Consider the following 25,727-nt stretch of genomic DNA (forward strand, 5'->3'; position numbering starts at 1 on the left):
TTAGTCCTTATTCACCATAGAAATCTTTAAAAGTGGTAGTTTGAGATGGAGAAACTAGTGCTTTACATTCACAGTTCTGGTGTTATCAACCTATTCTTTCTAAGACAACAAAGAATAGTTTGAAATAATAGGGGGATTAGTTTTTTGTTTTATTAATTATAGCTTTTTATTTACAAGTTATATGCGTGGGTAATTTTACAGCATTGACAATTGCCAAACCTTTTGTTCCAATTTTTCCCCTCCTTCCCCCCAGTCCCCTCCCCCTAGATGGCAGGATGACCAATACATATTAAATATGTTAAAGTATAAATTAAACACAATATAAATATACATGTCTAAACAGTTATTTTTCTATACAAAAAGAATTGACTTTGAAATAGTGTACTATTAGCCAGTGAAGGAAATCAAAAATGCAGGCAGACAAAAATATAGAGATTGGGAATTTTGTGTAATGGTTCATAATCATTTCCCAGAGTTCTTTTCCTGGATATAGCTGGTTCAATTCATTACTGCTCTATTGGAATTGATTTGGTTCATCTCATTGCCGGAGATGGCCATGTCCATCAGAATTGATCATCATATAGTATTGTTGTTGAAGTATGTAATGATCTCCTGGCCCTGCTCGTTTCACTCAGCATGAGTTTGTGTAAGTCTCTCCAGGCCTTTCTGAAATCATCCTGTTGGTCATTTCTTACCAAACAATAATATTCCATAATATTCATATATCACAATTAATCAGCCATTCTCTAATTGATGGGTATCTACTCAGTTTCAAGTTTCTGGCCACTACAAAGAGACCTACCACAAATATTCTTGCACATACAGGTCCCTTTCCCTTCTTTAAGATTTCTTTGGCATATAAGCCCAGTAGTAACACTGCTAGATCAAAGGGTATGCACAGTTTGATAACTTTTTGAGCATAGTTCCAAATTGCTCTCCAGAATGGCTAGATGTATTCACAATTTAGAGGGATTATTTTAAGCATTTTATAAGAAACCTATGACTGATGACAGTGTAATAATAACTTTATTATCTGCCACCCAAAGTCACCTTCTAAATATTTAGAATGGGAATAGAGGTTATTTCTCATCCTTTCCATCCCCTATACAGTGATTCAAAGTTGCTATATGCCAAGGGAAAAAATACCCTTTCCCCATAATTCATCTCTATCTTTCTCAGCCCAAACCCTCCCTACTTGCTATTTTCCCTTGCCTTTCTTTACATTTATCTTTAAAAAAAATTTTGCAGTGAAATTTCAACTTATCTCCCTTTTAGTTCCCCCCTTCCATTAGTTAGAAAGAAAGAAAAATCTGTACAAACAAATGTCTAATTTAAAAAAAATCCCCAATGGCCATGTTCAAAGAAAAAGTTTTAGTCTTCAATCTTAGTTCATCTCTGTGTCAGAAGGTGGGTAACATATTTTATCTCGAGTCCTCTGGAATCATGGTTGGTCATTCCGTCAATCAAAGTTTTCACATCTTTCAAAGTTGTTTGTCTTTGTTGTTGTTAGGGTAGGCATTACTTTCTAGATTCTAGTCACTTCACTCTGCAGCAATTTGTGTAAGTCCTCCCAGGTTTCTCCGAAACCATCACTTTCATCATTTTTTATAGTAAAACAGTATTTCATCACATCCTTAAACTTTAAACCTTAACTTCTATAGTCATTCCCTAATTGATAGGCATCTCACCCACCTCCAGTTTCTAATTCTTTGCCATAACAAAAAGTTATGTTATAATTGTTCTTGGTCATTTGCAAATTTTTTATTTATATAGGTCATTTGCAAATTTTTAAAAATCACTTGGGATATAGACCAAGTAATGGTCAAAGGGTATCCACAGTTTAGTAATCTTGAGGCATGGTTCCAAATTGCTTTCTGGAATGGCTAGATCAGTTCATGGTTCCACTTATAATGCATTAATAGATGTATTTTCTCATAGCCTTTTCAGTATTCATAATTTTTGTTCAGTTTTGCCAATTTATTGAATAAGATAGAACTTCAGAATTGTTTTAATGAGCATTTTTCTAATTATTAGTGATTTAGATCACTATATGGCTATTAATTGCTTACATTTCTTTCTCTGCAAACTACCTATCCATATTCTTTGGCCATTTGTCAGCTAATAAATGGCTCATTTTTCCAAATTTAAATCAGATCTTTATATATCTTATTAATGAAATCTTTATGAAAGAAACATGATAAAAAAAATTTCCCTCTTCATTTACATGTTTCTCTTCTAATTTTAACAGCATTGTTTTTGTTTGTGTAAAAAACTTTTTAATTTTATGTAATCAAAATTGTACATTTTGCCTTCTATGATCTTCTCTATCCCTTGTTTGATCATATATTCTAACATTATCTATTCATCTTAGAGGTAATTTCCTTTTTGCTCTTCTAATTTATTTATGTCACCCTTTATGACAAGCAATGAGATCTAAAATATCCATTTTGACTTATTTTGGTAATATAGTCTAAGATATTTGATAAATATCTAGAATACTGCTAGAATGCTTTGTAATCTTCCTGATAGTTTTTGCCAAGTAATCAGATTTGCTCCAGTGGCAGAGATCATAGGATTTATCAACCAGCAGGTTACTGGGCTCATGGACATCTGTATGTTATATACTTAATTTGTTCCACTGATAAAACTTGCTATTTTTTAAATCTAGTTTGCAATGTGTAATACTTGTGGATCTCCTCTTTCCATGAAGAGAGCACTTTGGGATATCTTCTTATATTTTGTGAATTGAGGCCTTTTTTTATCTATATACTTTTGTTAAATTAACATATGATTTTGATGTGTCATTCTTTCCATTTACATTATTGTAGATAACAGTATATGTTGTTTTTACTTCATTCTGCTTCAGTTCATATAGATCCTTTTATGCTTCTCTATAATCATCACATACATCATTTCTTACAGAAGAATACATTCCCTTATATTCATGTTTAATTTGTTTGTTTCCCAATTGATGGGTATCTAATCTGCTTCTAATTCTTAGCTATCATCAAAAGCCATAAATATTTTAGAGTATATGGTGACTTTTTTCTTATCAAATAGTTTCTTTTGGGTACAATCCAGGAATAGGAATTTCTGGTTCAAAGTATATGGATATTTTAATCACTTTGTTTTGCATAAATTCAAATTGCTTTCCAATCTGGTTGTGACATTCACAGCTCTTTGGAGAATTATTTATTATTGTTGTTTATAAACTATTTGTCTATATCCTTTGCTCCTTTATCTATTGGGAAATGACTTAATAGTCATCTTATTTATTAATTATTTGTATATCTTGGATCCCAAATTCTCCTCAAAGAAATTTGAAAATTTCCCCCAATTTGACCTTCTTATCCCAGTGCAAAAGCATTCAAGTTTCAAGCAAAGTTATCTTATCTTATCTTTTGTAAGATAGATATCTCTTATTTGATTAAGAATGCATCTCCTACCCATAGCTATGGAAAGTGTATGAAATATTTCTCTTCTAATTTTTTTAGCGTATGATCTTTAATATTAAACTTGCATATCCATTTAGAATGGCTTGTAGAGTGTGGTGTAAGGTTTTGGTCAATGCCTAATTTTTGCCATTTATCCCAGCAGTTTTCATCACAAAGGGAATTTCTCCCCAGGTTTTTTTTTTTCTTCTATTTTCTATTTTAGCAAATGTTAAAACTGAGTTTTATTGCTTCTGAATCTTTCTTATTTAGACTGTTCCATTTATCTATCTCTTTATTCTTTAGCCAGTACCAGTGGGTTTTGACTCTTGCTTCATAAGATAGTTTGAGTTCTAAAAATATTATTCCCTCTTCATTCTTCTTTTCATGATTTCCCTTTATATTTTAAATCTTGTTTTTTCCAAATGACTTTTGCTACTGTTTTTAGCAAGTTGCATAACGTGTCCCATGTATAATTTAATTGGTATAGCATTTAAAATGTACATTAATTTGAGTGGATTGTTATTTTACTTTATATTGTTAAAGCCAGCCATGACCCTGACTATTCCTTCAGCTTTTTAAGTTTTTCTTTATTTCTTTAAGAAATGCTTTTTAGTTGAATTTTTTAAAAAATCTTTTATGTACTTTGGAAGGTTGTTTATCAGATATTTTGGAGTTATCTGAAATAGGATTTCCCTTTCAATTTTTGTTTCTTATATTTTTATCATCATATAAAAATGCTGCTGGTTTTTGAAGATTCATTTTGTAGTTTGAAACTTTACTGAAGCTATTTTCTCATCATATAGTCAAAAAACAGGGATAGTTTTATCTTCTTTTTGCCTCTCTTTATTCCTTTATTTCCTTTCTTTTCTCTTGTTGCTATTGTCAGGATATTCAGAGATATACAAAATAATAATGGAGGGAGAGTAGGCATTTTTGTTTTATTTCCGCAGTTATGAAGAAAGTTCTGTTGTATTCCCATTGCATGTGATGTTTGGTTTTTATTTTAAATATTTTTTTTATTATTTTTATACCTGCCTATAATTTAAAGTTCTTTTTATTTTCTTTTGGTTTTTATCATAAACGAGTATGGTACATTGTAAAAGGCTTTTTCTACATCTGTTGGATAATCATGTGGCTTTGGATGTTTTGATTTTTAATGCAATTATGTTCATTGTTTTCCTCATGTTAAATCATCCTTGGATTCCCTGGTATGAATCCCCCTTGATCATAATGAATAATTCCATGAATAAATCACTGCATTTTGTTTGATAGGATTTTTTAAAATATTTGAGTAACTGTTCATTAATAATTTTGGCCTATAATTTTCTTTCTGTGTTTTATCTTTTCAGGATATGGACTATATTTTTCTCATAGAAGGATTCTGGTAGAGTGATTTTTTTTTCTGAATTTTTAAAGAATTTTGAAATAGGGTATACTAACTATTCTTTAAAAATGGGAAGCTCTTGTGAATCTTTCTGACTAGGAGATTTTTCTTTTGGTAGTTCCTTTACACCTAGATCTATTTCCTTTTCTGAGATTAAGTTATTAAAAAAAATCTCTATCTGACCTTCTAATAGTTATTTTTTTTTTAAGATTTTCCTCTATTTCATTTATGTTTTCCATTTTGTTAACATGTAGTTATGTATATATTTTCATCATTCTTTATGTTTTTTCTTCTGTTTTTTTACCTTGTTTTTATTTTTTTGTTAATTTGATTTTTTGCTTTCTTTTTTAATCAGATTAGCTGTTAATTCCATTAATTTTTTTCAAAGAACCGTCTTTTAGTTTTATCTATTATTTCCATGAAGTTTTTTTCTTTGAAATTTATTTCCCTTCTAATTTTTTTGCTTTAATTCAATTTTATTTGTTGATTTTCTAGTATTTAAAAAATGCATATTTGGTTAATACCCTTTTTCTATTTTGTTTATATATGGTTGTGAGGACATGTTTTTTCCCTCTGTTTTAGACAGTTTTAGCTGTACCTTAGAAATTTTTAAATGTTGTTTTATAATTATCATTTTTACATAGACATTAATTGTTTCTATGATTTGTTCTTTGGCTTACCTATTATTTAAGATTTTATTGTTACATCTTTATTTGGGTATGTATCTTTTTTTGTGGTCCCTGAACCAATTTCTATTCTTATTCCTTTATGGTCTGTATGTATTGGATGTATTGACTATTTCTGCCTTTTGCACTTATTTACAATATTTCTTTGCTCTAGTACGTGATTTATTTTTGTAAAAGTTTTTTGTAGCATAGAGAAATATGTATATTCTTTTGCTGTCCCATTTAGAAGAAACCATAAGTTTCTAACTATTTTTTCCAACACTTTTTAATTCCATATTTTTTTTATTTCTCTTCTAGATATATCCAAAACTCCTGTCACTATTGTATTATTATTGGTAGATAGCTAGATAGACAGACAGACAGAGCAATCGATCTTCTTGAAGCTCAGATATTATTTATTTTATGAATTTGGATGTTAAGGCATATTTTTAAAAAATTATTTTTGATTTGTTTCATTGTATGATGACAATTCCTGTTCTTTTAGATTAATTTAATGCATAATAATTTTTTTAGTTCCTCAGTTTTATTTTATTTTTATCTTTGTTTTTTTTTTTAAATATTTCTTGAAAACAGCAGGTTGTGGGGTTTTGTTTTTTATATCTAATCAATCACTCTTTTTCATTTTATTGGTATATAATCCATTCACATTTAAAATTATGCTAGATGTATATTTTTCTTCATTTGTATCTGAATTTTTTCAAGTTAAGATTTTTCCCCTCCTCTACAAATACAGTATTATATTCCTTCACTTATTTTAATTTTTTAAGGTAACCCTGTTCTCACTAGTTTTCTTTCCTTTACCATTGATCCCTTCTCTTTTGTTTTGCTTTTTTCTTTATGAATATTTTATTAGTTCCTTTTTCCTCTCCTACTTTTATTTGCTTATATATTTCTTCCCTATCTCCTTCTGTTAGTCAAGTAGATTCTTTCTTCCCCTCCTCCCCTTTAGTTTGTCCTATTCATTAGTGTATTAAATTGCTTTTTTTGGTCACCCCTTTTCAAAAATGATTTTCTCATGCTTCATTAAACAACTTGTCTTTCTGGCTACTCTAGACCTTCATTCTCTAATTACCTGGTATCTTTCTTTTCTGAAGACATGCCATTAAAGCTCCCAAGGTACTCTGCCATTGCCTTATAGAGCTTTCCATGGATTGCTCTTTTTGATTGTGCCTCATAGAACAATGCCAATTATTATAGATCTCAGGGATGACACTGCCCCATGGTTGGGCCCTTCTTTCACCATATGCCTGATTATGTAGTCCATCATTAATCTATCACCACTCATTATTGCATTTTCCCCCTTTATTTTGAAATCTCCTCTCTGTGTCTATAATTTTCCACTCCTTTGGAATCTAGAGGCCCTCTGAAATCCCAACTCTCCCTTCCTAGGATAGGACAAATAGAAAACAAACCCCTTAGACCACACTCAGAATAGGTCCTTCATAGACCTTCTCTCTTTACCCAAAGGAGAATTCAACAATAGAAACCCCTTCTATCACCAAATTAAGGCCTCTTTCATTTTCCCCTTTTCAAACCTTTCCTTCTTCTTCTCATCTACTTCCCTTACATAGATAGTCTTCTCTTTCTGAGACCATGAGGTTATCCTCCAATCATTGTTAGTCCTTCATTTGATCCCAGTATATCACACACTCCACTTTGTCCCCCTGTTTTTTTCCCTCCTTTTCATCTACCTTCTCATCTTATGGGCCAGAACTCTGAACTTGAAACAAAGGATTCTTACAAGGCACTAAGTCAGTGGAATTGATAGAGACAATAGTTATCTAACTTAGCATGGTTCAGTATGATTGATTTCATTCTACAAGGAGATGTTATGGGCCAGAACTTGAAACTTAGTACTTTCTAAGTGGAATTGAGGAGACAGTGGTTAAATCTAGTTTAGCATTGATTTAATCCTACAACACATAATGGTTTCTTAGTGATATAATGATTGGTTTGTACTCAGGGTGTAGTATAAGTTGGAAGCCTCAGCCAAGCAGATTGAGAGATTCAGAGACAAGCAGACAGAAAGCTAGAGGCTGAAGGCAAGAGCAAAAACCCTTGGACTCAGATTCATCCTGTCTCACTCCACCTTGGTGGCAGGCTCTCCTCCGCTTCTCCACTGAAACCAAGATTCCGGAAGGCCCCCAGAAAACTAGCCAAGCCCCAAGTGAAGGAGACAAGACTTTGAAAGAGATAATAAAGGATTTGGACTTTAACCCCTGGCTGAACTTGTGATTACTGAGCTGAAAGGAAGGCTGCTCCTAGAGACCCCAAGGAAACTGAAACAGAGAACATTATATTTTAGAGAGAATATTACACACACACACACACACACACACAGAGAGTTTCACTTGTAGGCAAGGTATCACCAGGTTCTGTCCATAATCCTGTGTCCCTTCTCTCAATCATCATTACCTCTAACAGATTTCTCTCTCTCTCCTTGTGTATATTTATAAAGAAGTATCATATTTGTCTCATTGTTGTCACTGTTGCTATTGCTATCCTTATCTGATGCACTTACTCATTTCTCCTGCTTTTCTGTTGTTTGGGATATTTAAGAAGCAAATAACCTATTCAGTTCTGATTTTCTTTCTAAAAATGTTTCAAATTCTTCTTTATTGTTGAACGTCTGTGGTGATTTTCTTCTTTTAGAATAATAGTTCTCTCTGGGAGAAAGCAGGTTTCTCAGGGGAGGTTTTCTGGAAGCAGCCTTAGTTGCAGTTGAAAGTAATAATCACCCAAAACACAGCCAGGTGATAAAAATTCAGATCTTTTATTGCCTCCAATATAGCCTGGTTAGCTTAGAGGCCTATCTCTCTGCTTGGTTCCAAGAGCTCTTGCAGCTTTGTCCTTTGCTTCTGCTTCTGCTTTCTTCAGCCTCCAATTCAGCTCCAAGTTGAATCCGAGAGAGGGCTTCTGGTTCTCAATCTCCCAGAGTGCTCCTCTCTGACCCCAGTCAATGTTCCGAAGTAAAACTCCTCACTCAGAGAGAGCTTCTAGCTGAACTCACTTGATGCTCCCCTCTCAATCTAAATTTAGCTGAACTCTCCTAACTGGGCCTCTGCTTTCTTCTTATATATCAGAGAGTGGGATTATGGGATATCTCTTAGCGTGCTCTCTGGCCCGAAGAGCTTCAAGGGAGGTGTGAATTCAGATATCTCATACTAAACCCTGAAATTTCCCAAACGTGTGAACTCCAATGAGTAAAGGTGTGAACACAAGCATTGTATCAATTACATTTAGTTAACACTAACATCTCCCTTGAGTTACCACCTTGTTTCAAGTTGAGTTAACACTAGGATTCCAATATCTCCCGCTTTCTTTTGTTTTAGAACATAATGTGGTCATGACCTCCCTGACTTCTCAAGGAGGTGAGAACCCCCCAAAAAGGTGATCACGCCTTCCCTGACTATTCAAAAAAGGAGTGAAAACAATATAAAAAGGTGGTCACGCCCTCCCTGACATCTCAGGAAGGGAGATGAAAACACCAAAGGAAATAGGAAATCAAATCAGATTAGCGGGTTTCTGAAGGGGCTCACTTGAAACAGGTACACATAAATCCATCAATATGGGCCAGAACTTGAAACAGATATATAAGGTATACATAAATCCATCAATATGGGAGGCATTACACATAATTTACATAAGCACATAACAATATGACACAGGCTAGTAGTAATGTAACAAATAATATGAATCAACATGAAAATTTAAGTACTGCAATAGTCTCATCAACAATTTTTCATCTCAATCGAGTGATTTTTGCAAATACATAAGTACATAGCAATATAACACAGGCTAGTAGTAATGTAACAAATAACATGAATCAACCTGAGAATTTACACATGTCCATAAGTCCTAGAAATAGTCCAAAAGGAATCCATTGTCCATTAGTTCATGTGCAAGGAATCCAATAGTTCCTATAAGCTCTGAAGTACTGCAATAGTCTCATCAACAATTTTTCATCTCAAGGAATCCAATGATTCTTGCTGGTTTTTTCAAGAATTAAAACAGTCTCATCTTGTGTTAGGAAATCCAATGATTCTTGAAGATTTTAAAAGTTCTTCTAACACTCTCATTGTCAGTCATGCTCTTTCAATGTCAGATGTTTCTTAAAGCTTCTCCTTTGTTTTGAGGTTTTTCTCTTTTTCTGTTTCTCTCTGATGGACAAGGCAAATGCGGCTCGTTGGCACCCATCTGATTCGTTCTCCATCTGTATCTTTCTCTGTCTGTAAAAATACAAGTAAACCCTTTCTCCCAAGCAGTTAACCTATCTAATTCCCTTCTATTTACCACTTTTGGGATTTCTACTCATCATCTAGCAATTACATTGGAACTGTATGCACTGGACACTGCCCTGATAGTTTAAAAGGCCTGTATTCTCCCCAACTGTAATTCTGATTGCTTTTCTGTTGGTTGATGACATCAGAGTCCTGAATTTCTAAAGATTCTCTGGGTATAAACTCAGCTGCTATCATGCCCCACCTATCTTTTGATTGATACCTTGGAGCTAGGCCCTGCTTCTCATTCCTCTGGGTCAATCTACATTCAGAGGCCCAGTGAAAGCCTCAGTTACATTCTGGAGATGGGTTTTGGGGTTTTATCTCACCCTGTCTTCTCACTCTATCTCCATATTTACAAATGTCCAACTTTTCCACGCTGAAAACATCTATGAGTTTCTCTAGAAATTCCTTGCCAAGAGGGACCCTGTCTTTCCATATTCATCATAGTCTGGGTATAATAAGCATTTGTGCCCACTGTGGCACAGTGTCTCATGATCTCCTCTAAAGGAGCATCTTTGTCTAGTCTCCATATAATTCTTTTGCAAACCTCATTGGAATTTTCCTTAGGCAAATGTCTAGTCATTATTTCTGTGGCAGCATTATCTCCAATGGTTCTTATTCTAGCTGTTTGCAAACATCCCACAAAATCTGCAAAAGGTTCATTGGGACCTTGCTCTATTTTTGTGAAAGCTTTACTTCCATCCTTCTGTCCAGAGAGAAAATTCCAAGCTTTTATTGCAGGCTTAGAAATTTGCTCATACACTGGTATGGGATAATAAATCTGTTCTGAACTTTTTGCATACTGACCTTCACCAGCTAGTTGGTCAAAAGTGATTTGTCCAGGGGGCGGAGCCAAGATGGTGGAGCAGGCACACACATGACTCTCTAAGCTCCTCTCATTACCCTCATAACCAACTATTTAATCCAGCCTCAAAAATAACTCTTCTTGCTTAAATTCATGAAGATTAGAAGCACCACAACTTACCAGCCGAAGTCCATCCGGAAGCTCACCAGGAAAGGTTTGTCCTGAGGGGCCAGGAACAGACTAGCACAGGCAGCGAGAGGCTAGCGTCCTGAGCAGACCAGGGGCGGGGGTGATCTCTGTGGCTAGAGAAGTTATAGAGATGACTCTGCTATACGCTAACTGCTCTGCCTTGATTACAAAGCAGTAAACTGGCAGAGTGGTTAAAGCCTAAAACAGAGGGTCCTCTAAAAAATGCCAGAACCTAATGAGATCTGGCTGTAACCCCTCAAACGCAGAAGTGACTCAAACAGACTTTACTGCAGCACTGTGGCCACATCCTGCAGTTCCGGGCTTTTGCGGGGGCAGTTACTAATCTGCACAGCAGGGCGGCATAGCCTGGGCAGCCTCTAATCTGCAGAGTGGGGGGCTCAGGCTGGGGCAATAGAACCTCCCCTGCTGACTGTGCTTCCGGGGCAGACACTTCCGATCACTGCAAATCCATTCACTGCTTAGCTGCTAATACCCACAGCCCCAGGGCAGGGTTTGACTTGGGCAGTGAAACTCTCACTGCTAAGTGTCTAGCCCCAGGGCAGTCTTTATCTCACACAGCAGAGGTTCTTTGAAGGGCACTTTCCCAGCCCGGCCCTGCAGGCCTGAGTTACTTTCAGGTGGGGAACTCTTTCCCAGAGCACTCCAGTACCTCACTGCTTTTTGTAGCCTGTTGGCAGGACAGCTACCGGTCCATATACCTTTCACTGCTCTGCAGAGGAAGCTGGTAACCTCCTGGCTCTGAAGGCAGACCTTACAGGCTTTAACAAAATGAGTAAAGAAATCAAAAGAACGATTGATAGTTTCTACACAGAAAGAGAACAGCTTTTCAACCCAGAAGAGACTAATAGCAGACAGTCTCCAGACAATTGTTGGTTTCCAATATAAAAGGCTCTCCTAGAAGAGACTATTCAAAACCTTAAAAGAGAGCTAAAAGAAAAATGGGGAAAGGAAAGAGGAGCTATGCAAGAGAGTACAAAAAAGGCACATAACTCACTAAAAGAAAAATTTGATAAAGTAGAAAAAGAAAACAACTTCCTGAAATATGAATTGGAAAAGGTAAAAAACTCCCAAGAAGTGCAGGGAAAGAGAATTTGCGGATTGGAAAAAGAAAATAACTCACTAAAAAAAAAAAAATTAGTGAAATGGAAAAATTTCCATAGAGCAAAACAACTCAATTGGACATAAACAAAAAGAAGTAAAAAAAGCTAATGAAGAAAATAACTCACTAAAAATCAGAACTGAATAAATAGAAATGACTGATTCATTGAGACATCAAGAATCAGTCAAGCAAAACCAAAAAAAATGAAAGATAGGAAAAAAATGTCAAATATTTACTTGGAAAAACAATAGACCTGGAAAATAGATCTAGGAGAGATAACCTGAGGATCATCGGGCTACCAGAAAATTATGATGAAAAAAAGAGCCTAGATACTATTTTACAGGAAATCATCAAAGAGAACTGCCCAGAAGTAATAGAACCGGAAGGGAAAATAGGCATTGAAAGAATTCATCGAACACCTTCTGAAAAAGACCCTAAAATAAAGATTCTGAAGAATATTGTGGCCAAACTTCAGAATTTTCAGATTAAAGAAAAAAATTTACAAGTAGCTAGGAAAAAAACAATTCAAATACCGAGATGCCACAATAAGGGTCACGCAAGATCTGGCTGCCTCAATATTAAAGGATCGAAGGGCCTGGAATCAGATATTCCGAAAGGCAAAAGAACTTGGAATGCAGCCAAGAATAAATTACCCAGCTAAGCTGAGTATTTTTTTCCATGGAAGAAGATGGACATTTAATGAAATAGAGGAATTCCATCTGTTTCTAAGGAAAAAACCAGACTTAAACAAAAAATTTGATCTCCAACAACAGGAATCAAGAGAAGTAGAAAAAGATAAAAGGAACTCTTGAGAACTGTATTTCTGTTGTGAATATACATAAAAACCATATGTATAATTTGATTATACATATAACATAAAAAAGGGAAGTAGAAATGGAAAGGGGATAGTGTCAGAAAAAGGGAAGAGGGGAGATAAAAAGAGGGAAACTACATGAGACAATGAGGCAAAGGAAACATATCATATATGAGGGAACTTAGAGAGGGGAGGAACATTGTGTGAATCCTACTTTCATCAGAGTTGGCTCAAAGAGGAAACAATTGACATATTTGTTTTACAGAGATTCTTCTCTCACTTCATTAAAAAGTGGGAGAGGAAAAGGGAGAAGGAAAGAGAATAATAAGGGAAGGGAACAAGAAAAGGGGAAGGGATTCAAAGGGAGGAGAGAGGGATACTAAAGAGGGAGAGCTGCACAACGTTAGTGGGACCACTAAGTTTAATACTAGGGAAGAAGGGAAGGAGGGCAAGAAAAAGAAAAGTATAATCTGGGGATATTAGGATGGCAGGAAATACAGAATTGGTTATTTTAACTGTAAATGTGAATGGAATGAACTCTCCCATAAAGAGGAGGTGGATAGCAGACTGGATCAAAAGTCAGAACCCTACAATCTGTTGTTTACAGGAAACACATTTAAAACAGGGAGATACATACAGAGTAAAAGTAAAAGGCTGGAGCAGAATCTATTATGCTTCAGGTGAAGTAAAAAAAAGCAGGGGTAGCCATCCTTATCTCAGATCAGGCAAAAGCAAAGATTGAGCTAATTAAAAGAGATAAGGAAGGAAACTATATCTTGCTTAAGGGTACTATAAACAATGAAGAAATATCAGTATTAAACATATATGCACCAAGTGGTATAGCATCTAACTTCCTTAAAGAGAAGTTAAGAGAGTTGCGAAAAGAAATAGACAGCAAAACTATAATAGTGGGAGATCTCAATCTTGCACTCTCAGATTTAGATAAATCAAATCACAAAACAAATAAGAAAGAAATTAAAGAGGTAAATAGAATATTAGAAAAACTAGGTATGATAGATCTCTGGAGAAAACTGAATGGTGACAGAAAGGAGTATACTTTCTTCTCAGCAGTTCATGGAACCTACACAAAAATTGACCATATATTAGGACATAAAGACCTCAAAATTAAATGCAGGAAGGCAGAAATAGTAAATGCTTTCTTTTGAGATCACAGTGCAATAAAAACTACATTCAACAAAAAGTTAGGTGTAAATAGACCAAAAAGTAATTGGAGACTAAATAATCTCATCTTAAAGAATGATTGGATGAAACAGCAAATTATAGACACAATTAATAATTTCACTCAAGATAATGACAACGATGAGACATTATATCAAAATTTATGGGACACAGTCAAAGCAGTAATAAGGGGAAATTTTATATCCTTAGAGGCTTACTTGAATAAAATAGAAAAAGAGAAGATCAATGAATTGGACCTGGAACTTAAAAAGTTAGAAAAAGACCAAATTAAAATTAATAATATAGAAAGCAAAAAAAAAAAAAAAAAAAACTATTGAACTAATAAATAAAATTGAGTTGGTTTTATGAAAAAAAACAATAAAATTGATAAACCTTTGGTAAATCTGATTAGAAAAAGGAGAGTGGGAAATCAAATTGGCAGTCTTACATGAACTAATGCTAAGTGAAACGAGCAGAACCAGGAGATCATTATATACTTCAACAACGATACTTTTTGAGGATATATTCTGATGGAAATGGATCTCTTCGATAAAGAGAGTTAATTCAGATCAAAAATGGACAGAAGCAGCTACACCCAAAGAAAGAATATTGGGAAATGAATATAAACTGCTTGCATTTTTGTTTTTCTTCCCGGATTATTTCTACCTTCTGAATTCAATTCTCCCTGTGCAACAAGAAAACTGTTCAGTTCTGCACACATATATTGTATCTAGGATATACTGTAACCTATTCAACATGTAAAGGACTGCTTGCCATCTAGGGGAGGGGGTGGAAGGAGGGAGGGGAAAAATCGGAACAGAAGTGTATGCAAGGGATAATGCTGTAAAAAAAATTACCCTGGCATGGGTTCTATCAATAAAAAGTTATTTTTTAAAAAGTGATTTGTACAATAGCTCCTGTTTGCCTGTTGCATTGGGCTTGAATCTTACATAATTCATGATACTCCGAAAGCCACAATAAATTCTGTCCTGGTTCTAGACATGTCCTAGCTATGGAATTCCAATCGTTTGGGGTTAAGATTTCATAAAATAAATTATCTAGTAACAGCTTAACATAAGAGGATGTAGCCCCATATAGAGTGCAACCCTTTTTCAAATATTCAATTTTTTCCAAATTAAAAGGAGTGTATTTTCTCTCTTTTTGACCTGAAGAGTCAAGCTTTTCAATAACAGGATATGCATTTATAAAATCAGATATATCTTCTCCTTCATTTTTTGCTTTAATTAATGCCTCTTCTAATCTTGTCATATTCTGCTTTACAGGAGAAGCTGACTGTGTTTCTGCCTCTCTTCCTCTCCCTTCTTCCTCCGCCCATGAAAGGTTAATTGAGGGGGGAGAGTCATGAGATGTGGAATGATCTAATTCCTCCTGCTGTTTAGTATCACACTCAGAATTGTAATTAACTCCATTCTTTTCACCTAGTTTAGTTGGCACTTCTCCTTCCTGCTGTTTCTTCTTTTTCCTTATTTTAGTATTTATAAAATTTCCTAAAGCCAGTTGTATTAAATTATATGTATTAAGTATGTCTTTGGAAATTGAGTTAGGCCCATTTTTATTATAGAATTGACAAAGACCCTCTCCTACTAATTTCCACTCATTTAGATCCAATTCTTTTTCCATAGAGAAACAAGGACATATGTGCTTTACAGTTTGTAAAAGTTCAGTGATCTGCTCCAAAATTATATCAAAACTTAGCTTTCCATAATTTTGACAATGCTCTCTAAACATTTTCCTTTAACAGAAACAGAAGGCTGTTTTCTAAATATCTGTCTTCCCATCTTAGCTGAAATTCTATTTTAACTCTTTTAACAAAATTTCTTTGTTGTACTCACCCTAATTTCTGGGTTGAAGAGATTTTTCCACTGGATCAGGATCACAGGCTTTTCCACTGAATCAGGATCAGAGGCTTTTCCACTGAAATCCACTGAGGGGTCTGTCAGTCCCTGTTCAGGCGCCAAAATGTGGTGTTCTTTTTCTTTAAAATAATATAAGATGGTTCTCTCTGGGGGAGAGCAGGTTTCTCGGGGGAGGTTTTCTGGAGGCAGCCTTAATTGCAGTTGAAAGTAATAATCACCCAAAACGCAGCCAGGTGATAAAAGTTCAGATCTTTTATTGCCTCCAATATAGCCTGGTTAGCTTAGAGGCCTATCTCTCTGCTTGGTTCCAAGAGCTCTTGCAGCTTTGTCCTTTGCTTCTGCCTCTGCTTTCTTCAGCCTCCAATTCAGCTCCAAGTTGAATCTGTCTTGCCTCCGAGAGAGGGCTTCTGGCTCTCAAAATCCCAGAGTGCTCCTCTCCAACCCCAGTCAATGTTCCAAAGTAAAACTCCTCACTCAGAAAGGGCTTCTGGCTAAACTCACTTGATGCTCCCCTCTCAATCTAAATTCAGCTGAACTCTCCTAACTGGGCCTCTGCTTTCTTCTTATATATCAGAGAGTGGGATTATGGGATATCTCTTAGCGTGCTCTCTGGCCCTAAGAGCTTCAAGGGAGGTGTGAAATTGGATATCTCCTACTAAAGCCCGAAATTTCCCAAAAGTGTGAACTCCAACGAGTAAAGGTGTGAACACAAGGATCATGTCAATTACATTAAATTAACACTAGGATTCTAACATCTCCTTTGAGTTATCACCTTGTTTCAAGTTGAGTTAACACTAGGATTCCAACAAATGTCTATCCTTTTTCCTGTTTGGTTAAGCTCAGTTATTCAGGTAGCTCATCCTGTGCTGCAACTTGAGTTCTCTTACTCTTTAGAACACATCACTCTATTCTTCTCCATGTTTTCTATTGAGTGCAGAACATTCTTGTATTATTGAAATGACCTTTTCTTTGTATTTGAAGGTCTTTTCCCTGATCATTTGTAAAACATGTTGTTTGTGAACTGAATTTTAAAATCTAACTACTCTGTATCTTGAAGTTTATAGCCTTGGGGTTTTTGCGGGGAGAAAAAGGGGGTTGGTTTTGTTTTGTTTTGTTTTGTTTTTTAGAATTGTTCTGTAAATTCTTTATATTGGAATTTCATTTTCTATGTTCAGAAGTTCTGGGGAGTTCTCTTAAATTATTTCTTGCATTGTGGTGCCTTATGCTATATTCAAGATTAGTATGTTTTCTTGTATGGTGAGGATGTCTTAAAATGTTTTTTATTTTTGCTTTTCTAGATTTTACTTCATTTCTGAGTATTTGCCTTTCCAAAATATTGTTCTCTCTTTTGTTTCTTTGATGAGACTGCCCTTAGGAGATTATAAATTTTTCTAGTCTGCCCATTTTTTTTTTTACTATTAAGAACAAATTATATTCTTATACTTCTCATTTCTCTTTTGAAGTATTTGAGAACAATTTGCTGTGATTCCATGTTCTCTTCACATTCCATAGTGTCCTCTACCATATAAAATATTGGAGAATTGTCCATCACTGTGCAATATTTATCCATAATTTCCTAAACTTGTTTACTAGATTTGGAGGCCATTTTTCTTTCTGGTGTTATTATTTTTTCCTCTTGATTTTATCTCTTTATCATCAATATCTGAGTTTTCTTCTACCTGAAATCTGGTAATTTCAGTCTTTTTTGGTCCTCTTAATTTTTCCTAAAATTCTCTTTCTAGCTCCCTCCTTTTTAATTGTAGTTTCCTTAGGAGCTGGATCTCAAAATGTGTACATTCTTCATTTAATCAAGTGAGTGGTCATATTTGGCCCCACTTCGGTGCTCTGCTTTTTCCTTCAAACACACACATACACACCCCCCGCCACACACACATACACACACACACACACACACACACACGTACTGGTGACCTGTCCCATTCCCTTTTTTCCTTAGTTCTGTGGTCTGGAAGCAGCGTTTCAGAGCTTTATAATGCTATTTTCCCCCAACACTGGCAGTTCAGAGCTTTAGGATGCTAGTGCTATGGGGTTGCAGCCATTAACAGGTGCTTTTTTCTGAATGACTGAGGCCAAGATAGTTGTTGCAGCCCAAACTAACTTAAATATCCTGGAGCTGGGATCTCCAAAGCACTGAAAAAAGGAAGGAGATTATAGGGGTGGTTTTTGTTATATGTAAATATTGTTATGTCCTTGAATCAGCCTAGTTGATGGTAGCAAGGGAAGTGGGGGGCAGGTATTAAGTGACCCTAGGGTCAATAAGCACCATCTCTTGGAATTTTTTAAGTTATATTTAACCTTTCAGATTCTGGATGTAGTCAGTTGAAGTTGCTTTGTTTTTGACATACAATTTCTATTTTGAAGAAGTTTGAGAAATCATGGGTATCAGAGAAGATCTTCTATGTGATCCTATCTGTTAATTTTGTTTCTTCTACTTTCAAATATGCCCCTTAACAAACTTTCACTTAATTTTTATATTCCCATAGCCTAAATTCCTATTTCTCTCCTTTATAGCAAATGTAGAAAAGAAATCATGATTTCACAACCTCAATTTTCATTTACTTCTTAGTCTCTCTTTCAATCTATTTTCTAATACCACTACTTCCAATGTCATCCCTTTACCATTAAACCCAGTGACCTATTTTCAGTCCTCATCTTCTTTTGACCTTTGTGAATCTTTCTATCTTGGCCCAGCAAATGGGAGGAAAGGTTTCATTTTTATTTTGTCTATCTCCAGAACCTAAACACATAATAAGAACTCAATAAAGGTTTGTGAGTTTAATTGAGTTGGCCATCTTCACCTCCAGCATAACTATTCTACCTTGGTGTCCATGATACTTGATCATCATCCATTTTTCACAAGTTCTATTGGGTCCCTTTTTTCTTTTTTCTTAGTTTCTCTCTCTAAGCTGCTTCTCTGACTTGTTTTACCATCTCCATACAGATGACTTTCAAATCTATGCCCTGTTTTAATCTTTCTCCTGAACCCCTGTCCTGCATCAACAACTTCTTTCTGAATGGTCCAGTAGCATGCCAAACTCAAAATTATAGCATCTCAGAATTTTAAGGAATCTCAGAAATCATTTAATCAAACTCATAAATGAACAGAAATCCTCAATAATAATATTGGCAAATGGTCTATAAACCTTTGTTTAAAGATTTTACATGACAGAATACTTATTATATCACAAACCAATGATTTCTCTTCTTAGTAGTTCTAAAAAAAAGTTTATTAAGAACTTTTCCCCATCAAACTTAAAGTTGCCTCTGTAGCTTCCAACACTTGCCCCTAGTTCTCTGTTCCCTGATAGCAAGTTTAATTTTTACAACACATAGCATATGTAGGACATAGTATAAAGAGAAAATATTAGAAGGCCAAGGATTGGCTTTGAGTACCTTGAATAATACACATTTTAGGAGATAGATGGTCATTGATGAATGTGATGACAGCATATTTAAAATCAGCTGGAGTCAGGAATTCAGGTTAAGGGAAAAATCTTCAATCTTTATTCTCAGTAGAGAGAATTCTTAGTAGAGGTGAAGGAGGATTGTGATAGCAATATGGGCAGCTGCGACAGGAAGCCAGCTAGCAGAGGGGGATCAGAGGTGAAGGGCTGTCGCAATAGCAATGTGAGCAGCTATGTCAAGACACCAGGCAGCAGTCTCTTTTTCCTCTTCCCTTTCTACTCCCCTGCCTCCACCCACCAAAATCGTCATTTCCTATACAACACTTCAGGACTTGCACAAAGAGTGGGCAGGGGCCATTCTTTCTCCAAGTATATATACTAATAGAGTATGGTCCAATTACTATTTAGCCTCATGTGCTTGGGACCTCAGTGCATCAACTCGAGCCTCAGCCCATTACAGATGAACATTTGAAGAAAACAAAGAAGATAACAATTGTAGAGAGGTGTTGAGAAGCAGGCTCGTATAGTGTTTGGAAGCTAAAGAAGGAGAGAATTTTAAGAGGAGCTTGTGAACAGTGTTACACAACAGAGAAGTCAAGATAAACAGAGAGAACATTGCATTTTGAGGCACTTTGCATGTCAGGGTTTAGTATGAGATATCCAAATTCACACCTCCCTTGAAGCTCTTAGGGTCAGAGCATAATCCCACTCTCTGATATATCTACTCAGGAGATAATGACTTTGATTCTTCCATGAGTTTAACAAAGACGACATAACTCTCTTCTTTCCAAGACTAAACAATGATGCATTCCTTGCATTACACATTGAAAGTGGAGAAAGAGTGAAGTGCTATCTAAAAGATACTTAATGAGCCTTCTTCCTAGTTCCTAAGTTGTTTTGACAGCTTCTCTCCAATTCTCTGCTTGATTTTCCCTCCACTCCTTCAGCCTGTAAGCTCCCTTCTAATTCTCTTTTCCATTCTATAGTTCTCTTGAATATTCTCTGCCTTATACTCTAAGATCAGAGGGTGTCAGTAAATTTTATAGTTATAGGATATAGATTTAGATATCCTAGGCTCAAAGAGGTTTATCTGCCCCAAATCATCATTTGTCTTTAACCATTCTGAGTGTACAAAGTTTGTCTGACAGTCACTAACTTACCCTTTACTTTCCAACTTGCCAAAAGAATGCTATTTTTCTTTAATATAATTTTTGCATGAAAAGAAGTCTAAGAAATCTGTGGTGTGACTTTTCCTTTACTTTCTGATCTGCCTGAACTTTTCTATTAAAACTTTCTTTTCTGTCTTTCTGGCAGGGTCTTTTTAGAGTGGCTCCCTCTGCTTCCAAACTGAAAAAGCTGAAAGCTGCTCTGGACTGCTGTGTACTGGATGTTCAGGAATACTCAGCTGACCCTCATGCCATTGCAGGTAGTGGAGTTATTACCTGGTTGTCTTGTGACTGAGTTAGACAGGGATTTTCAGAAAAGGGAATGAGTAGACCTTTAAGGTAGATGTGTCGGGACACTAAAACTAATGAATTCCCATCATGCCTTGAGATGTTTAAGGGCAGTATACCCCATTCCAAAACATACCACAAAAAACTGTTAAAGACAAAACAAAAAAAAAAAAAAAAAAAAAAAAAAAACATCAATTCTTTGTTTTGTTCAGAATGCCTTGCCTAAAAGTAATTGTGAAAGAGAATCAGCAAGCATCTTAATTACATGTAACGTAATTACAATGTAGTGCCCAAGTACTATATCAGTCTCTTAATCCAAACCTTCTGAGAGCCAATTTCTAAATTTATATGCAAGGCCACTTTTCAAGTGCCTTTCTCTGTCCAGTCATAATTGCTGATGTTAAATAATTTGTTCATGTCCAGGAGCTCTAAAATCTTATCTCAGAGAATTACCAGAACCTCTCATGACCTTTGAACTGTATGAAGAGTGGATTCAGGCTTCCAAGTGAGTATCCTGACTGTCACAAAACCTATAGTTTTGGTTTTGGTGGGAGTGTGGGGATTGGAGTTTTTAAAAATAATGTAGGAGAGAAATGTTGAAGTAGCCTCTATTCATGCTAGGAAGTGAGATGAAGAGGAACTAGTTCTGAAAACATGAGGTAATAGTGAACCAGAAAAATATTGACAAAAGATTAGAGAAATAAGAAAGAATCCACAGGAAAATTTTGGGCAAGACAAGAACTAACTTAAATAAGTAGATTGATTTGTGATCTCAAAGATTCAATAGTTTTGAAAGTAAAAACCCATATTGTGAAACTGAATAGAAGGCTTATTTTTAAAGATGAGGGAGGATGGAGTATGAAAAGAAAAACTGGACAGTGTCAGAACTTGAGAGTGTAAGAACTGAAGGAAAAGTTCTATGAACATCAAAATCTCTTGATTATCAGATCAGAGAGCAGCTTCAGCTAATGGAAGCTGACTTAGGTCAAAAGATTATAAAGGAGAAGTATTTTCAAGAGATTTCTGGCCATGGGAAATTGCATTAGAGCAATAAACTTGGGGTATTGGAACATAAAGAAATGCAATAGAGGCTATTCCCAATAACAACCAGAAAGGTTTCATTTCCTCAATTATGGTTATTTAAAAAGTTTAAAGCTAAAGCAGAAAACTAAAAAGTAAGGCCATGTTCTATGTAGGCACTTAATGCATGTTTATCTAATAAAATAGATTGATAGATTTAAACTGGAAGAGGCTAGACTTGTTAATTTAGCTGATTAATTTATAATTACCTAACTCTATGTAATTTGTACTTCTAAGATTTTTCTTTTGAAAGGAAATTGTGGGAATTCAGTACTTTTTTATAGGTGATCACTTCTCTACCAAGAACAGAGAAGGTATGTGTCATAATCTAAGTCCAGATTGGGCTCAGAAATGTTCGTTGCATTGACCTGAGGTCTCATGTCATAAAATATTACTTTTTATGTTAAAATGTTCATTGTGTATATTTTTCTTTTAGTTATAATGACTTTGCGTCAGTCATTATAAGTCTTCCTAAATTTCTCTGAATTCTTCATATTATTTGTCTTTTTTGTATGGTATAATAATATTGCTTTACATTCTTATGTCATAATTTGTTCAGCTGTTCCCCTAATTAATGTGCACCTACATTTTTAAGACAATATCTTAGTTATCCCTTTTTAATTAGGTATGTGATTCTTTGATTATTTATTATGGAATAAGGAATATGAATTGCAAAGGGCAATGTGTACTCCAAAAATAAAGTTTAACAGAATTTCTTCCCTTTGGTAGTGAAGATACTTAGCACAGTATCTGGCATATAGTAGATACTTTATGAATTTTTATTGCTTGATTGAAGTGAGAAATGACCACTGGTGAACAAAGGGAGTATCTTTAAAAATGTGTTTACAAAAAGTAGTGTGTAAATAGCATTTAGGGTAATCAAATGTTCCTAAATGAACTAAAAAAATTTAGAGATAGTATTTATAGCACAATGGTACATCACAGGTGCTTAAAAATGCTTATTCCCTCCTACCTTGATTATTTTAGATACTCTCTCAAATCAACCAGCTTTGTGACTTTGGAGTTACTATTGGCTCTTTTCTGTCTTTCCCTCATCTCAAAATTCAGTGAGTTAGCAAGAACTTTCAATTCTTCCTTTTTGTCATGTATTATCTGGATTATTATAATAACTTAATTGAACTACCTGACTGCAACTCTTCCACTCTCAGATTTGTATTCTACACAGTGAACAAAATAATCTGACCACATCACTCTGCTGTTCTAAAATCAACCGTAGATGCCTCCTTGGCCTACTATTTAAAAGCATCTCTTCAATTTGTCTCCAACGTACAACTCTCTAACTTTTGTTTCACACATTTGGTTTCACACAATCTAACCAATCTAGCCAACCTGGACTAATCTCCAGGTTTTCATCGAATATATCAGTTAGGCCATCTAGCTTTTCACTTCTGTGCATGTGCACAAACTGTTCCCCATGTCTGGAATGCACTACTTCCTCATCTCTCCCTTTCAAAATCCTCAACTTTTAAGCTCAGCCTTGAAGATTTCCTAATCTATAACCCATGCCGATCTACCTTTACCATACATCTCACTTTCTTCAACGTAGTGCTTATTCATTTCTTTCTTCACCTGTTATATGATGCAAACTTCTGCAAGGAAAAGATGGTTATGTTTTTTATCTTTGTATTTCTAGTACTTTTTATAAAGTAGGTGTATAATAAATATCTATTATTAAAATGACAAGAGTGAATCCTTTTGTAGGCATTGAATTGGAAAAAGTACTAGATTTAGAACCAGGATGCATAGATTCTAATTTCTACTTTATTAAAACTAGATTGTGTCTTGGTGAATTTAGGAACAAAAAGGGGGCAATGTGATGAAGATTACTTGGATTATAAATTTCAGAGAGAGAAACAGTGATTTTGCTATTGGAGTATACTACAGATTACCTAAAGAGAAAGAGGGAGTGAGAAAGAAATCACAAGTTTGACACAAAAACATGATATAGTAGTGATAGAGAGCTCTGGTATACAGATATTTGCTATAACTCTATCTACCAATAGGAGAGAAAGTAATAACTTTTTGACCCATCATTCTGATAATTTCATCTTTCAAAAGGTGGAAGAAGCAAAATGGGAAATTTTTTTTTGATGTACATCTTACTGAAATAGAGAGGAACTAGTTACTGGTCTCCTTACTGAGAACCTTAAGAGAAAAGGACCTCCTTCCTGATAGTGATAGAGAATTAATCTGAGCATTATATGACACTAAATTTGGGGAAAACAGATGCCCAAAGAATTAATAGAAATGATACATGAGATTTCATAGAATAATACATGTCAGGAGAGTTAGGAGATGCTCAAGAAAGAAATTTTGAAGACAAAAAAAGGAAATTTCCAGTGAAGAAATAAAATGGGAATTGTCTAAAGAAACCAGTGTGGTTTCTTTACCACTTAAATTTTAAAAAGGAAATATACAGAAGTTGGAAACAAGACCAAATATCAGAAGATGAATATGCTGAGTATGGCATAGTTCCATAAAAATTGTGTAAGGAATGCTAAACCACAGACCAGCAAAGGGGGTTTTGTTTGTTTGTTTTTTGGGGGAAAGGAAGGTGAAAAAGGACCTCGTAACACTTTGGACAATAATAACTAACAGCAGAGAAAAAAAGAAAAGAACAGCTTAATTTTGACTTTGTTTCTGTTTTCTCGGCAAAGGAGAAGCATGTTTACCCTGGAAATGACAGAACAATCAAGAGTGACAGGGAGTTGATAATCCAAGATAAGTAAAGAGAAAGCAAGAGAGCACCTAACTTCCTTTGGTGAAATCAAGTCTCCTGGCCCAGGTGAACTACATTTTCTGGTCCTGAAAGAACTGGCAGATATGAGTACTAAGATACTAACAAAGATATTCTTGTTATCAGATGCTCCACAAAAGAAGTTCAGGATTTCTCAACACTACAACATGCCTAAATTGACATTTAATGGAATACCATACTAAATTTGATTGAAAGATAGAAAATGGGAGAGATACATGAGAGACAAGGGGAAATGTCTTGATTTTCTTAAAAGGAAAGAGAACTGATTCTGTTTAACTTCAATTCCTTGGAAAATTCCAGAATAATTAAATTAAATAGATGGTTGAAAGGGAAAATAGAAAGAGAAACACTGATTATAAAAAGTCAACATGGCTTCCAAAAGAGGTCATGCCAGATTTCTCTTATTTCCTTTTTTTTTTTTGACAAAATTACTAAACTAATAAATGAGGGTGGTATTGTGTATATAGTTTAACTATATTTTAATAAAACTTTTGACAGAATGTCTTTATACTATTTCTGTGAAGAAGATGGAAAGATATGGATTAGGCAGTGACAATATTAAATAGTTAAACACTAGTTGGATGCTAGATGCAAAGAAGGTGTTAATGTTCATTGTCATCATTGCAAGAAAACTCTAGTGGAATATTCCATGGATCTGTGCTTGTTCCTGTGATGTTTAATATTTTTGTCAGTAGCTTAGATAAAGTCATAGTTGGTATGGTCATCAAATTTGCTGATGGAATTGATCTGACTGAAGTAGTGTTACTAGGCTGAATATAATAAAATATAATAGCAATAGATGTAAAGACATTTACTTAATCAAAAAACCTTCAGAATTATAAAATGAAGTGGCAAGTGCTAAACAGTATTCTAAAAAATTTTGAGGAATTTTAATGGATTGAATTCTTAGTGTGATGCTTACAGCCAAAAAAAGTTTATATGTATTAAGAAAGATATAACTTTGAAGAAATGAAGTGCTCTGCCCTCATCAGAATTCATCTGAAGCATTGATCACCAACACTTAAGGATACTAATAAATCAAAGAGTATTCAGAGGAAGGTAACTATAGTGGTAAAGGCTGTGAAAAATGAAGATTATTAACTGAAAATGTATGTTTAGCCTGAAGAAAATAACTCAGGGAGAACATGACTGCTATTTTCAACTGTTTGGAAGCTTGTTTTGGCTCCAGAAGGTAGAACCAGAAGCACTGGGTAGAAA

At 34.9% G+C, this 25,727-nt stretch overlaps 1 protein-coding gene across 3 annotated transcripts in view; it reads left to right on the forward strand.

The window, feature by feature from the left end:
- ARHGAP44 (Rho GTPase activating protein 44) overlaps positions 1-25,727 on the forward strand; it is a 176,024-nt gene that overhangs the window by 69,345 nt on the left and 80,952 nt on the right. For all 3 annotated transcript variants that reach the window (XM_051995581.1, XM_051995580.1, XM_051995579.1), the window contains exons 11-12: positions 20,511-20,622; positions 21,074-21,155. In XM_051995581.1, the coding sequence (XP_051851541.1) occupies positions 20,511-20,622; positions 21,074-21,155 (194 nt within the window). The remainder of the gene's footprint in view (positions 1-20,510; positions 20,623-21,073; positions 21,156-25,727) is intronic.

The sequence above is a fragment of the Antechinus flavipes genome, chromosome 4 (assembly GCF_016432865.1).
Source record: "Antechinus flavipes isolate AdamAnt ecotype Samford, QLD, Australia chromosome 4, AdamAnt_v2, whole genome shotgun sequence".
Lineage (NCBI taxonomy): Eukaryota > Metazoa > Chordata > Mammalia > Dasyuromorphia > Dasyuridae > Antechinus > Antechinus flavipes.